General features: G+C 40.7%; 1 protein-coding gene across 1 annotated transcript in view; it reads right to left on the minus strand.

Moving 5' to 3' along the window:
• Positions 1-6061: 6061 nt before the first annotated feature.
• Positions 6062-13932, minus strand: part of HMG20A (high mobility group 20A) — a 37758-nt gene continuing 29887 nt past the window's right edge. Inside the window, exons 10-12 of the mRNA XM_054077763.1 lie at positions 13258-13473; positions 12525-12668; positions 6062-10209 (exon numbers count right to left, since the gene is read on the minus strand). Coding sequence (XP_053933738.1) covers positions 12532-12668; positions 13258-13473 — 353 coding nt within the window. The 3' untranslated portion in view covers positions 6062-10209; positions 12525-12531. The remainder of the gene's footprint in view (positions 10210-12524; positions 12669-13257; positions 13474-13932) is intronic.

Below are 13932 nucleotides of genomic sequence, written 5' to 3' on the forward strand. Positions count from 1 at the left end.
CCAGCCTCAATCCTCCCACCTGACCCTGAGGCCACCTTCCTCTCAACAGATCTCCTGTGACACCAAAAAGCATTGGCCCTGGAAAGTGAAATACTGGATTTGGGGAATTTACTGCTAGAGAACTTGAGTAGAATTAAAATTTCCTATCATTAAAACAAAGCAGCAGCACTGACAGAAAGTTGCTTCTTTAAGCAACAGGGTTGACGTTTTTGAGATTTGAAACTCTGTCATTGCTAGAATTTTGAAGTGCTGATATTTTATCATCAAATTGGAACCCAGCTGGTAAGTATCAATGATATGAGAAACTCAGCAGAGAAACAGTGACCCCATTACACGTGAAAGTGCACTGCTATTTCAGCTGAAGAAATATATGCTTTTTCAGTCTTGTATTGCATCACAGGAGTTCCTCTTTGATTTTTTCTTAGGAGACACCCCATGCAGATTCCTCTGTGAAGCTGTATTGAAGGATTGGAGATACCAGATGAGTCCAGGAAAGCAGCAGAGCCGGTTTCAGCTTCCCTACAGATGGAGAATCCATAACCACATACAGAATTGCTGAAAACTGCAGATGAAATCCTGGCTCCAGCAAACTCAGTGACTACCTTTTCACTAATTTCAAGGGGGCCAAAACTTTTCTCTGAAGCTTTGACTCCACAAAACTGTTGATCTAGCTGTATGTACTACAAGATCAAAAATATCAAAACCACAGGACTAACTGAACTAAAACAAACAAACCTGACATTTCCCATTAGGTTCGTAGGCGTGCTCCAAAGAGTTTCTGGTGAAGTTAGTACTGTCTGTCCTCTACAACCAGCGTAAACACCACATCATGTATTCAGGCTAGTTCAATAGCAGAGACATTGTGTGTCTCATTCACATCAAACACATACTGCCTAGTAATTCAGCAACATCTAAATGGTTTTTAATGTTCCTGAAACTGTTTTCTGTGCTCTTATTGCGCAGAAGTTGTAAGACCACCTGTGTAAGAGGACTGAACTATTCAGCTTTGTCCCCTAAGGCAGGAATGCTGATCTATGCCATCCTCCTTCACAGAACAGCTGCATCTGAGACAAGTCTTTATAGAAGTCTGCCACACTGCAGTCAGTTTAAGTTGATTTTTGGTTTTTGTCTTTGATTTCCCCTCTGTCTTTGTACTACTGGTGCTTCAGCTTTACAAGAACACATTTCTTTATCATTGTCTTGGGCAGTAATTCAATGTAGGTTCTGCTACATTATTGAACTCCACTACCAAAGAGCCTGATTAGTAAAACCTCATTTCCAAATCCACCATTACTCTCATGCTTGTCTGCACAGCCAAGAACGTTTGACACAACTTTTCTTGATGTATAGGACTGAAATGGGACAACACAAGACAGGAAAAACAAAACCATTGTGATAAGCCTTGGTAGATGCTGGTCTACTGCAAGCTTTAACTAAAATTGAATGCCTAGACAGCAACTGCCTGTGAAAGACCATGCGACACTCAGCATTGGTACCGAAGCAAAATTGCATCCATGTAACAGTTACTTCCTAAGGAAGGATATTTGAATTCCTTCTGCAGTCACTAATATGAGAAAAGAAAGTTTATACATCATTAAAAGATTCAAAGAGATGAAGAAAGCACCAAACGGATGACTTCATGCAAGTCAAAGAACAAACTCCTGCAGCAAAGAGTCATAAGGGAAGCCAGGATTGAAGGTGAAAGGGGACAAAGATTAAGTCAGAGTTGGGATATATTGAGGAAGAAGTAGAGACCAATTCCAGCCCGTGGCCACACCTACGAAAAACCACAGAAATGAAAAGGCTGCATTAGTCCAAGATAGGATACTAGATTTGGAAACAGATCAGATGCAGCACACACAGATCAATGTCCTGACAGAAGGGACCCTCCAACTGAAAGCAGCGATACCAGAAACAGAGATGCAGGAGATGTGACAGGAAAATATAAACACCAGAATAAGGCAAGCATGTCCAAGCTCAGCAGGTACATTACAGAGTATACCTACACTTCATCTGGCTTCAAATTGTTCCTTTTGCAGGCAATAAAATTACTGCACAAATCCCAGAGAATAAACTGAGTTAACACCCCATTAAATACAACAGACTTTCAATTCAAGGTAAAGACGTGCCTAGATTAAGCTACCCCTGTACAAGCTGGCCCATGGGTAACATACATCAGTCCTACTGACGTACAGTCTGAAAAAAAAGAAAAGAAAAAACCTGAGGTGTTTGGAAGTGAATTCCATCAGGAGAAATTTCTACAAGGTAAGAAAAGCTCCGTTCTTTCAAGCATGCCATACAGCACAACATATTCTTCCATAAACATTCTTTCCACACTTGAACATAACCCCCAAATAAGAAAGCTAGGAATTGGTTATTCAGTGTTTTATCAGTAACATAACTTGCCCCTTGCCCCCCTACCCCAGATGAAGCAGTCTTGATCTTATATGTCCAGTTTGTTTTGTCAGCATCTGGCTTGGAAACTGGCACCAGGGAGGATGGCGCTGTTACTAGGTTGTTGTCCCCATTTAACAGGGACAAGATCATGTCAAACACTTATTTCCAGTTTTGTTTTATCTAAACACTTCAAAGGCAGTCGTGGTGGGCCCCTTCCAAATTCTTTACTCCTACAGTGACAAACCTTCTCTATAGGAAAAATCTTTGTTGGCAGAGGCACTTAGGTGATTTTAGCTGGTTTTAAGCTTAAAGAGCTTAGCACAAAGGAAGAGGGCAAGAGAGGGAAAGAAAGGCAGGCCAGAAAAACAGACAGGAAAGCACACAGGTAAGGGCAACAGCACGAAGTCAGGAGTTAAGATTTAGATTGTCACATATTTACTGACAGCTATAGACGCCGAAAAGCAGATGGTTCTCTATAGTCTGTGCTCCCATATTTCAGTGTACAATTTCACGAAACAAAATCAAGCAAGATACCTCCAGAAAGGGGTTCCTGCTTCTCCCTTCTCTGATCTTCTGCATACTTTGCACAAACCCGAGTGCTTGCCAGACCCCTACAGGAGCTCAGCCAATTCACAAAAACCAGAAAACTTTCAGCAAGAAAAAAAATGGGTAATTTTCTACTCTTTTGATGAGTTAGTGAGGCTCACAGTTGGGAAGCAATGCTTTTGGCTGGAGTGAGATCGTAGTGAAGCAGCTACTCCCATGCTGGATAGGATCTAGCTCCAGAGAGCTGGCAGTGCTGCTGAAGTGTGAAGCTGTTGCAGGCTCCCAGAATGAAAACCAGCTCTGCAAAGACACAGTACTGTGTAAATACCAACAGTTGCAAAGCACTCATTACATGGATTTATGTATACACAGCTCCTGCTAGTTCGGAAGCTAGAGAAGAAGTCAGCTGTGCTCATTTTACATATCAGCCAACACACACGATCAGCTTTAGCTGAGGAGAAACCTTTATCCCAGCCATTCCTTGCTGTCAGAACAACTTCAAAGACATGCAAACTGAGCACATGTGTTAGTTGCTGTACCAGCATTTCCTCATTAACACAAGAATGCTCGCTGTACCTCTTCTACCCTGCCCAGCCCCCACAGGACAGCAGGAAAAGGATAAAGGATCTCCATGAGACAATGAAATAAAACATTTTTTTTAAAAAAAAAAAAAAACAACACAAAAGCCAAGAAATTATCATCTCCCTAGAATAAACGCAGGGAATCTACTTGCTTCCACGTGCAGCAGCTCTCTGGCTCTGGCCCCAGCTCCCACCAACAGGCTTTTCCACTCCCATCGGAGATACCAAGGTGCATCATTAGAGGGCACTGCATCCCCCAGTAGGAAACGGGATCTTCTCCACATGCGAATAGGCATTTCAGGCGGCTGGAAACGCAAATTTACCACATAACTTCAAAGTCCTGAAACTAGGGTGCAGCTGGAATTGCATTTTCCCCATTTGCTACTTTCTGCTCAAAAGTGCTGGTATGGAATTTGCAGGTGCTGGTATGGAATTCACTAAGCTAAACTTAGTGAAGCTAAAAATTCAGCTGTTTCTGCACAGGCAGTAGGAGAAAATGATCCTCAAGAATAAATGCAAATTCTATTCCTGTATCCTCTTATTCCTGCTGTCTTTCACCTACAAAGTCCCTTTACAGATTTTTAATGGAGCGAGTGTATAAAGTAATTCTTACTCGTCTTGGGTTTTTTTGAGGAAAAAAAATGGGGAGCGTGTAAACAGAATTTGTATCTACGTATGCCAGAGCCACTCATTATTAATGGTAATAAGGAGAAGAAAAAGGACACCCTTCCCTCCTGCGTATCAAGCTCACAGCATAGACTTGAAAGCCACACATCAGCACACAGCCCCATCTCTTCTAAAGGAGCAGATGCTCTACTTCTGTAAAGGGTTTGAAGAGAACTGAAATCTTTTGAGGACAATGCCAAGACCCTCCATAATCCATATGCACACACAAGGAAAACAGCATGTGTACTGCTGTTCCAGAGCGGCCCAAACAGTTTACTTCTCTTTTTCCAATATTAAAGAAACAAAAACAACTTGGGCAGGAATTTGAAGAGTCAGAGAAAAAGAAACTTCCTCTGAGAAACATCAGGAAACAAATACAGTCCTTAAGATCTACTTTGAAGGGTGAAGGGTTGAAACAGTATGTTCATAGGCCTGAAATGTCACCTTGGGATTTCTCTGCAAGTGTCCTTGGCTTCAGCAATATTATTTCAAATAAATTAGATGAGAGAACTCTCTCTTGAGTAACACTGGAACAGATTTAATAAAACTAAAACTGCCCATATGAGACAGAAATAGAAATCCCATGGTACTATTTATTACTCCAGATTGAAAACCAGACCTCATTCTGATTGCCAGCCATGTATTTGGTTGATGCGAGCATCATTCTTCTACTCAGTTCAGGGAAGCCAGATGGATATCTAGCAGCCAAGGATGGGGACAGGCAGAACTCTTTGTAAATATTTAGAATCCAAATTTATAAACAAAAAGATCAGATGGACTTCAGTGCACAGACATATTTCTAAAGAAAAGTGAGAGCGCCTTGCAGGTTCCAGAGCATAAGTGAGCAAAGCTACAAACCTGTAACAGCAGTGCTAAACAGCTTTAGGAGACGAACCATTCACCAACAGGAAGCGAGAAAGCAGAGCAGCTTAGAATCCTCTTATATGTAGAAAAACCTATGTCAATTCAATAATATATATGCTACTATGATTTAATATCAACAAGACGGCCTTTTTCAATCCCGCTGTACTAATATACATGCAGGGCCAGCTATGGGGCCAGGGTCAGCCAGCACCAGAACCTGCTGCCAAGCCTGAGCAGATAGGCACAAAAGCAACGGAGTCTAACAAATTACTTAAATAGTCATGCTTACAATACTCAAATTAAACATACACATGTTAGTAAGCCTGGAAGATTATCCTGTTTATGTTCTTCATAATTCCCTTTACTTACTTTTCCTAAAGTTTATATTCTATAAACAGTAGCACTTGTGACCAGCTGGAATATTTTCCAGTTATCAGAAGGAAAACGAAGGCTTTCTGTTTATTAAAAACCGAAAAGCTCAACTATTTAATCAAAACTTTGCTATCCACATAGTTTGTTATTCCAGAAGTAACCTGCCTAACAAATTAGTAGTGTGCAGATACCAATACTTCTTCGGAGATGTCCAATATAAAACAACTTTCCTTTTGGTATTGCAAAAGTAATTTGTCCTATATTACCATTACGAACTACTGGTCCAGCCCCATGTACTACTTGTGATGTTAAAAAGAAAGCATGTTCTCTTCTCCTAAAACATGTAAGCTAGGGCAGAAGTCTTGCTACATAAAAGAGTTTCTGATATCAGTGAATTACTTACATATACTTGTAGCGGTAGTAATAATACAGACTTGAACTTCAAACCTACAAACTCCAATTTTCATATCTTCAGATATACAAAGCATTGGTGTCTACACATTAAATGATGAAAACCAAAACCCCACAGCACAAGAATTACAGGTTTATTAATAGAACCCATAAATCAGTTTGTATAAATGTTAGTCCTTGGTGGATAACTCACCACATACCAAAATGGTACAATACATACAAACCTCAGAGATTTTGCAATTAGGACTGCAAATAATTAATATATTAAAAAAAAAAAAAGTTAAAGTTTAGGAAGTTTTTTAAAAAAACTTAAATACTGTGAGCAACAAGGGACAAGAAAGCAATAAAGCTATTCAGAGTTCACAAGCAAATAAAATGCTATGGTAGAAGCAGAGGATGGGCCTGAGTGTACTTCTGACTCTGAAGGATACAAACAAACTGAAGTGAAAGATTTAAAACAGACCAAATATCAGATTCCAAATACATTATCAACAGGAACCTGCCTTAAGAAAGAGGAGGTGATCTTTTCCTCTTCAAACAGCCCAAAGCCCTCAAATCCCCCTAATTTCCTTTAAATAATTATTAATCATCAGTCCAATTGACCAGCAGCAAACAGGGGATAACAAACAGAACAGTGGAAACACTCTAAATTGCCTTAAATTGAGCATGATTGACCACTATCTGCTCCTGATACCATGTACAACACCACGGGTGAGAAAGGAATTAAATCTTTGTCTTAGAGTGGACTTTGGCTGCTTTGCCTATTCTTTTCCTCTACTTCCTCTGGACTCGCCCGTGTCACGGGGCAGCTCTTCTCCTACAGGAGATTTCTTTATATTCCTATATTTTATATCTTTATCATTTCCTAACTGGTGCTTTATAAAATCTCCAAACACTCTAAATCTAAACGAGCAGGTTGTCCCAGACAGCAGATAGTAGCTGAGCCAACCCTGCTGGTATAGAGGGAGCCCAGGCGTTAACTTGGCGATTAAAATAATGAGATGGGACAACAAAAGTAACACAGATGTGGGTGCTCACAGCATTGAGAGCTCAGAGCACCCCAGTGCAGGGAAAATTCATCCAAGCTCCTCCATAGAGGACTTACACCCAAAGTAGAAATTCCACAAGGTTTCAGTCTAGCTCCATAATCAGCGAGCAGAGGGAAGAGACATGGTAAAAATCTAATGGGGGAAAAGAAAGCAAGTGAGGGCAACAGGTATGATACAGACAGTTTTTAGAGGGAGAAAATAAACATGGTGGTGGGAAACTAGGGAGGCCAAAGGAAGTCGAGGACATACAAAAAGGGCTGAGGGAGAGAGACGACATTTTAAAAGTTACTCAAGTTGGGGAACAAAGATGACAGGAAGGGCCCTGACACCAATTAGCTATAATCAAAGATCTGTGCAGGTTTTGTTAACTATAAATAATAAGAACTTCCTTCAGCTTTTTCAAAGGGTGATATGCTGTGGCTGGAGAGGGGGAAGGGGCACATTATTTCCTTGCAGAGGGTAACGTGGAGTTGCCAGAATCTCTCAGACAACAGAACAATGCCAGTAATAGTTCTTTCATGAAAACGCAGCTCAAATTGAATCAGAATGGATTCAACGTTAAACAATTTTAATGAAGCAGGTGTCAAACAAGCACATCGACTTCTTTAAAAACAAAGGAACTCCAAAGTTTAATTACAAAAACATTGTACAGAAAACTTGGCATCTCAACAATTCCAAACACATTAATCTGGCAAATGGATTCTGTTTTCATCTATTTCCCTTAACATTTCTCTAAGTGACAAAAGCATTTTATCCCGCTCTTCTCCTTGACACCCACTTCATTTTTACTTTTTTTTTTTAATCAGCCCACACTGAAAAATGTAAACTGAAGTGACACTCAAAACATCGAAAAGACAATCCATTTTTATAGGGTTAATTAATGTAAATAAGCAGCTTCTTAATGAGACAAAACATCATCTGTCACATCATTGGTGAGCAAAAATGTATTCCTTCCCCAAATGCTTTAAGATGGGTCCATCACATCCCCTCCTTCCTTGTGGGAAAAGGCAAAAGATTTATCAGCTTCCAGCTAATATCACCACTTTCAATTTCCTATCCCATAACACTTGCACGCCGCTCACCAGAATTAGCAGTACACCATGAGCTGATAGTTGCATTGAATTTACATAAGGAGGGGCAGCCTACAGCCACCCACACCTTTTCTGGTATGTGTATGTCAAAGCCCGCAATTGCACCCCACTATCGTATTCCACAGCAATTTCTGGAGTCTTCCTGGGATACAACTCCAGGCATTAGGTAAAATACCGCAGACTGAACTTAAGAAATCCATCAATTGACTTTTGGCTACGCAATGCATTTTGGCCACTTCAATAGAAGTCAAATATCAATTCTAAAAACCAAAATACGTACAGGAGATGAAGGTACCAGTACTTCTAAAGACATTATTAAGGTGTAGGATTTTCCCCACACACATTATTTTTTACAGAACCCACTAAAAATGTTAATACCAACATCAGTTGCTGTGATCCATGCTAAGGAAAGTAGAGGTCAATGCAGCAAACTGAGGTTCCTTTTTGTGAAGTCTTGAAAATGAGACCGAAGACAATAGAAAGGAGTTTCCTCCCTGAAGGAAAACTTGAACTTACATGGAAATCCATGCTGCTTGGCTACAGCAATGAGCCCATGAATAAGCGGAGACCTGACACACAAGATGTTGACCAGGAGATGGCTTCAGGCAAGCATGAAGTCCATATGTACAGCGTGGGAAAAGAAGGAACTGCTTTTTAATCCTCAAATACTTGCGTTGCAGATACATAGAAGTGATGCCGACTGCAATGCACTCCAGTAATGAAAGCAATCTCCAAGTCGTAACAGGAAAATCTTAAAGATTTCTTAAGGAGGAGCAAGGAGATTGTCATGTGGGAAAAAGAGCATTTCAACCACTACCATAAAGCCCAGAGATATTCAACAAATGCTCAGAGTCTGAATTAACAATTTGATGGGAACCAAAGGGCAGCAAATGATTTGCATAAGTTAGTGCAGACAGTAGATGCCTACATCTTTGACAGAAGGTGCAGCATAGCTCAGCAAGATTACAGACGAGCACACAGGGTTCTACTTGATGTAAGTGCAAGGCCATTAAGGCCACAGTGGAACATACCACATTGAATGCTATAGGCTCCACAGGCTGTACTTTGACTTTACAAAAGGTGAGATACAGGCTGTCACACAGAATTCTGTGGGCTGCTACATGAACCTAGCTGCTAATAACTTTCTCTGCTCTTATAATTCATGCACAAACACACTTGCTCCCTTCTGGCACTGTGAATTCAGAAGGGCAGAAAAAAACAACAATGCAAGCGTCCTGCCCATTTCTCTTTTTATAGAATACAGCTCTCACCATGAGATCATTCGCTCAAAACCAAGGCAGTAACATTAAATTGGAGTGAGCAATGCATCAGAGGAAGGGCAAGCTCTGGGTTTTTAGTCTAAAATGCTAACCTGTATTTTCCTTGCTAAGAACCAACTTTTCACTTTCTATCTTGATTACCATTGACCTTTGTGGTAGTAAAATGCTCCATCAAACATTTTTAAGAGATAATAGGAGACCTTCACAGAGGAGAAGGATGCTACGTGCAAGAGGGGCGCTTGGAGAGAGCCGGGAGAGAGAGAAGTTTGTCTCATAGTAGAATCAAATCACAAAGCACCAACCACAGCCAGTCTCTAGCAGGGAGCAAACGCACATTGTTGCAGGCTAACACAAGAACAGGATTCTGCTTAAGGAAAGCTCATATAAACGTAGCAGGCAGGGCAGGACAAGACAGTACAGCAAGGAAGACTGCCTGCAATAGCAGAGCACACAAGCACTGCTATCCAGTACTGCAAGTATCAGATAATAAGACCAAAAGAAGAAAACTAAAGTGGAGGTAGGTAATTCCCCCAAATAAACATGAAAACAAAATAAAAGACACTAGAAGACAGTAGGCAATATAACACAAAGTTATTACTACAACATGTAGGCTGACTTCATGTCCCAAACTGCGAGATTTCATCTCCAGTCAGCCAGTCCACAGAACAGAGGTACCCGCACACCCACCAGAGTTAATAACAAACTGAAGATTGCACAGGAGTTGCATGCTCTTAAATGTTTACACAGAGGACAGTTCCAAACGTTTAGTGGGTGGCATCCGTGGCTTCTTAAGACCTTTTAATGCATTGATCCATTTGTCTCGCTGACAAACCACAAAGGCAGAGACCAGGACAAACCTGCATGACTGCCTCCCACCCCTAGTCTTTCCCTCATGGCTTCTTATTCCACACTGGCCAAAAATATTTTGTAAAGCATCCCTGGGACACGAGATCTGTAGATGAAACAGAAAAATAAGTGTTAGAAGACTACAATCTGCCAGGAATAAACAGGCACAATGACGTGATTTTTGGATGGTTTATCTGAAAACACAATATTAAGAAGTATAGCAAAGAAGCCTGCAGAGACAGAACTGTAACTAAAATCCTGTTCCCATCCAAAGAGCGGAGCACTAAGCAATGAAAAACTGTCTTCTCTCCGATACACCATTTGCACAAAGAAGTTCTCATTACTATTCAGTACAGAAAAACAAAAGCATTCACTAGTGCAGTCAGAGTCACTAAATACAATGTACTGACCCCCCCAAACCCACCCCAATTCTGTGAAGTACGGTGCCTTTCAGGTGTATCATAACCAAGAGACTTCTCTATTCAATTGATTTGCAATATGTCTCAAGCTCAAATAGACCATGTGGGTGACAGATTCCATTTAGAAGAATACAATTCACACGCATGTTCACAAAGGGACAATGATGACAACAGCCTGCTGATATAGTTTGTTGGATGCCGACTGAATCTTTCAATCCAAAGCTATTTTTTTGACAAAATCTCAGTATCATCACCAACTGAATGTCAGTATAATTAACAGCCCTGTGAATTACTTGATAGCTGTATCCAGTCACATGCACATATTTATATAACAAAACTAAGCAATTACTAAACACAGTTTTAATTGCCTCACACTGCTTTGCTGCTGGTGAAAGAAGGGAAAGTATTGGTGGGAGAGGTTAGAAAGGGAGTGAAGTGCTACTTTTCAAATATAAAGTTGAAGGAGGAATTCCAAAGCAAGAATTACTTTTTCCAAAGCAATTACAGTTGAATCCAGTTTATCCAGGAAATATATTTGCATTTTTAGGAACACAGAAATTATTCATCACTTAGGAAATATGAATAAACCTGACATCAGAACCAAAGTCTAGATTTTAGTAGCCTTCAGATATTATTTTTCTGGCAAGGTGCTTAAAGGAAAAACATGTGTTGCAGGGCCTGGCATGTCCTTGCAATAACCGATTGATGAGAAACCACTTTTGCCTCTTATACATTCTGTAAAACCTCCTCACCCGCACCGATGCTCTTTCTGAGCATAAGAGTTTAACTGAAAACAGTATATGAAAATGAGGTGGTTGATGAGCGACTGAAAAATCCCAGACCTGGATCGACAAGCTGTTCCCTTCACAAATAGCAGCAGTAAAGGCACTTCTTTATTCTGCAGGGAGCTCAGTCATCTCTTAGAACTATAGTCCGTTCCATCTGGCTACTCTCTGGAAGGACAATGATCTTTTAGCTTAAGCCACACGATAATGGGGAACGTGTAATTAACTGTTCCACACAGTATCACAGAAGGTCAGAATCAGAAAGGATGAAAAGCCTCGTCTTCATATTTGCAGATGGCCCAATGCAGCTTTATTTGCATTTCTAAACACTACTGAAGACATGTACAGTCGATCTCTACATAATAAACGCCTGCAGAACCCAGGTACGCGCATCCTAAAATAGAAGCTGGCAAACTCCTAATGGCTGTCTGGTGCTGTGCACCATGGGGGAAGCAGAGGAGTAAGCGGCGTGGGAAATGCAAAGCAGGACAGTAATGCAGGAAGACTGGTAGTTCTTTATTCATTTTCTACTCAGTTCCTTATTAGAGTTTTCTAAGCTGTTAAACAGCAGCCAAAACACAGAATCATGAACTCAGTAATAATCTATGCATGAGCCACATGATCATTAAAGTCTCAACAAATGCTACAAATAGCCAGAACCACACATATAGCGTGATCCACATGTCAGTGGTTCATTTACACGTACAACTTCCTAACCAGCAGAGCTTTATTACAGGTCCTACAGAGTGGGTACTTGTAGAGTATTTCCAGTTTATGACAGAGATTAGTTCACTCAACCTCTTAAGACAAAATTTCTCTGTGACCATTGGATTCTACAATTAATGCAGATTTTTTCAGACTTACTTCACTCAGGAAAAGAACTTCCTTCTATATTAGTCACCCTATTAATTAAGTAATTATTCTTCCTTTCTTTACACCATTCTGTCAGCATTCACCTTACGCAAACACAATGAGGAGGACTAACAGCTAATGTTTTTACACAAAAGATCTTCGAGCTCAGGGGAATATCAGAGCCTTTTAATGGTGTTGGATATTTTCAAACCCATCTGACTGTCACCTAGCCAACCTGCTCCTGTGGCTTGGTGGAAGAAAGCTGTTTGATTGTACAATACGGCAATGAGCACGAGAATCAGCACAAAACAAGAAACAGAGGCATAGAGCAGATGCCAAACAGCTGCCTAAGAGCAAACACTTACCCAGTCACTAGCGTTCAAGTCTGTTTACCACATCTCGGACTGTGGCTATAAGGTTCTCGTTCTCCTGTGGGTTAGCCATAATAATACTGTGTAGCCTATTCATGTAGGAATCAATGGTTTCCATTGTCGGTGTTTCCCCACTACCTACAATTAACATAGTAAAATGAGCCACAGAATATTTAGATGACTGCAGTAATCCCAAAATGTTGAGACTAAGCTAGGGGCAATTTGTGCCAACACGCAAACTGCTACAGGAGGTGATTTTGCCATCAGTGCCTGTGACAGACCCTGTAAAGCTCCACAGAGTGAGTAGTTCCAAGGGTATCAGGACTAATGAAGTAAGGTTTTCTTTGATTTGTGTCTCATAGTTGATCTTAAAGTCTTTCAGTAGGGCATTCACAGGATCTAAGTGGATTCCCTGGCAGCTGACAGCACAGACGCAGCCTTTCTTTTTGTCAAGGAACTTGCAGGTCCTGTCTTTTCTGTTTAGTAACACTTTCACAAAGTAAGTGAAGGAGAGCAATATGTCTCACTTTATTAGGAAGAATAAGAAAAGTAAGAAGAAAAATGCTATATTGAAATAAAGCATTGACAATGAATCTTCCCCTGCATCTTAAGAATTCAGTATGTAATACTACACCACCAGGCCACCTGTTGTAAATCCACAACATCATATAGACATTACAAGTTAAATGTAACATGTTGGACAGTCATAAGGGAAAAAAAGTCTTACCTGGTAATGGGACTCCAGCAAAGCTCGTTGTGAGCGCTTGGCGTAAGGTCTCTAGATGTTGTTGCAGCACTGTATTGCGGCTCCGCTCTTGTATCACATCCACCTCCAGTTTCTCCACTGCAGTACGCATACTCTCAACGTGTTTCTGCAGAGCAGCATTCCTCTCCTCAAACTCCATGTTGGATTTACGCAGCTGACGCAGCTCAGCCTCACGTGCTGCGAACATCAACCCATTCCCACGCAGTCAAAAAACTATGAAAACATGTATCTAGGATTGCTAAGCAATGAAGGAGGAAGTTCTGGAGTGCTCAACTGATGATTACAAATGGCGCGGTTTGGTTTATAGATGAAAAGGCATCACATCATGGAGCACCAATAGAGCCTACAGCAGTACTTAAATGGACTTAATTTCTAGAGAAACAGACAAATTGGAAGACATTCAAAGCATTACTATGGAAGTGAACAGGGGAATTGATTAGGAAGGAAGGCTACAAGACTGACTTCAAATGTATTCAGTATAACATAACTTAGCAGGCCTACAGAGAAGATATCAGTTACAAAAATAGATTTCTACTGATCATCAAGGAAAGTATCTGAATCTGAAGTCTGTTCAGCCAAAATAGTCTCCAGGAAATCTGGCAAAAAAAATCCTGAACTCTTGGGACATGCAGCTAC

This window comes from Cuculus canorus, chromosome 12, assembly GCF_017976375.1.
Source record: "Cuculus canorus isolate bCucCan1 chromosome 12, bCucCan1.pri, whole genome shotgun sequence".
Classification (NCBI taxonomy): Eukaryota; Metazoa; Chordata; class Aves; order Cuculiformes; family Cuculidae; genus Cuculus; species Cuculus canorus.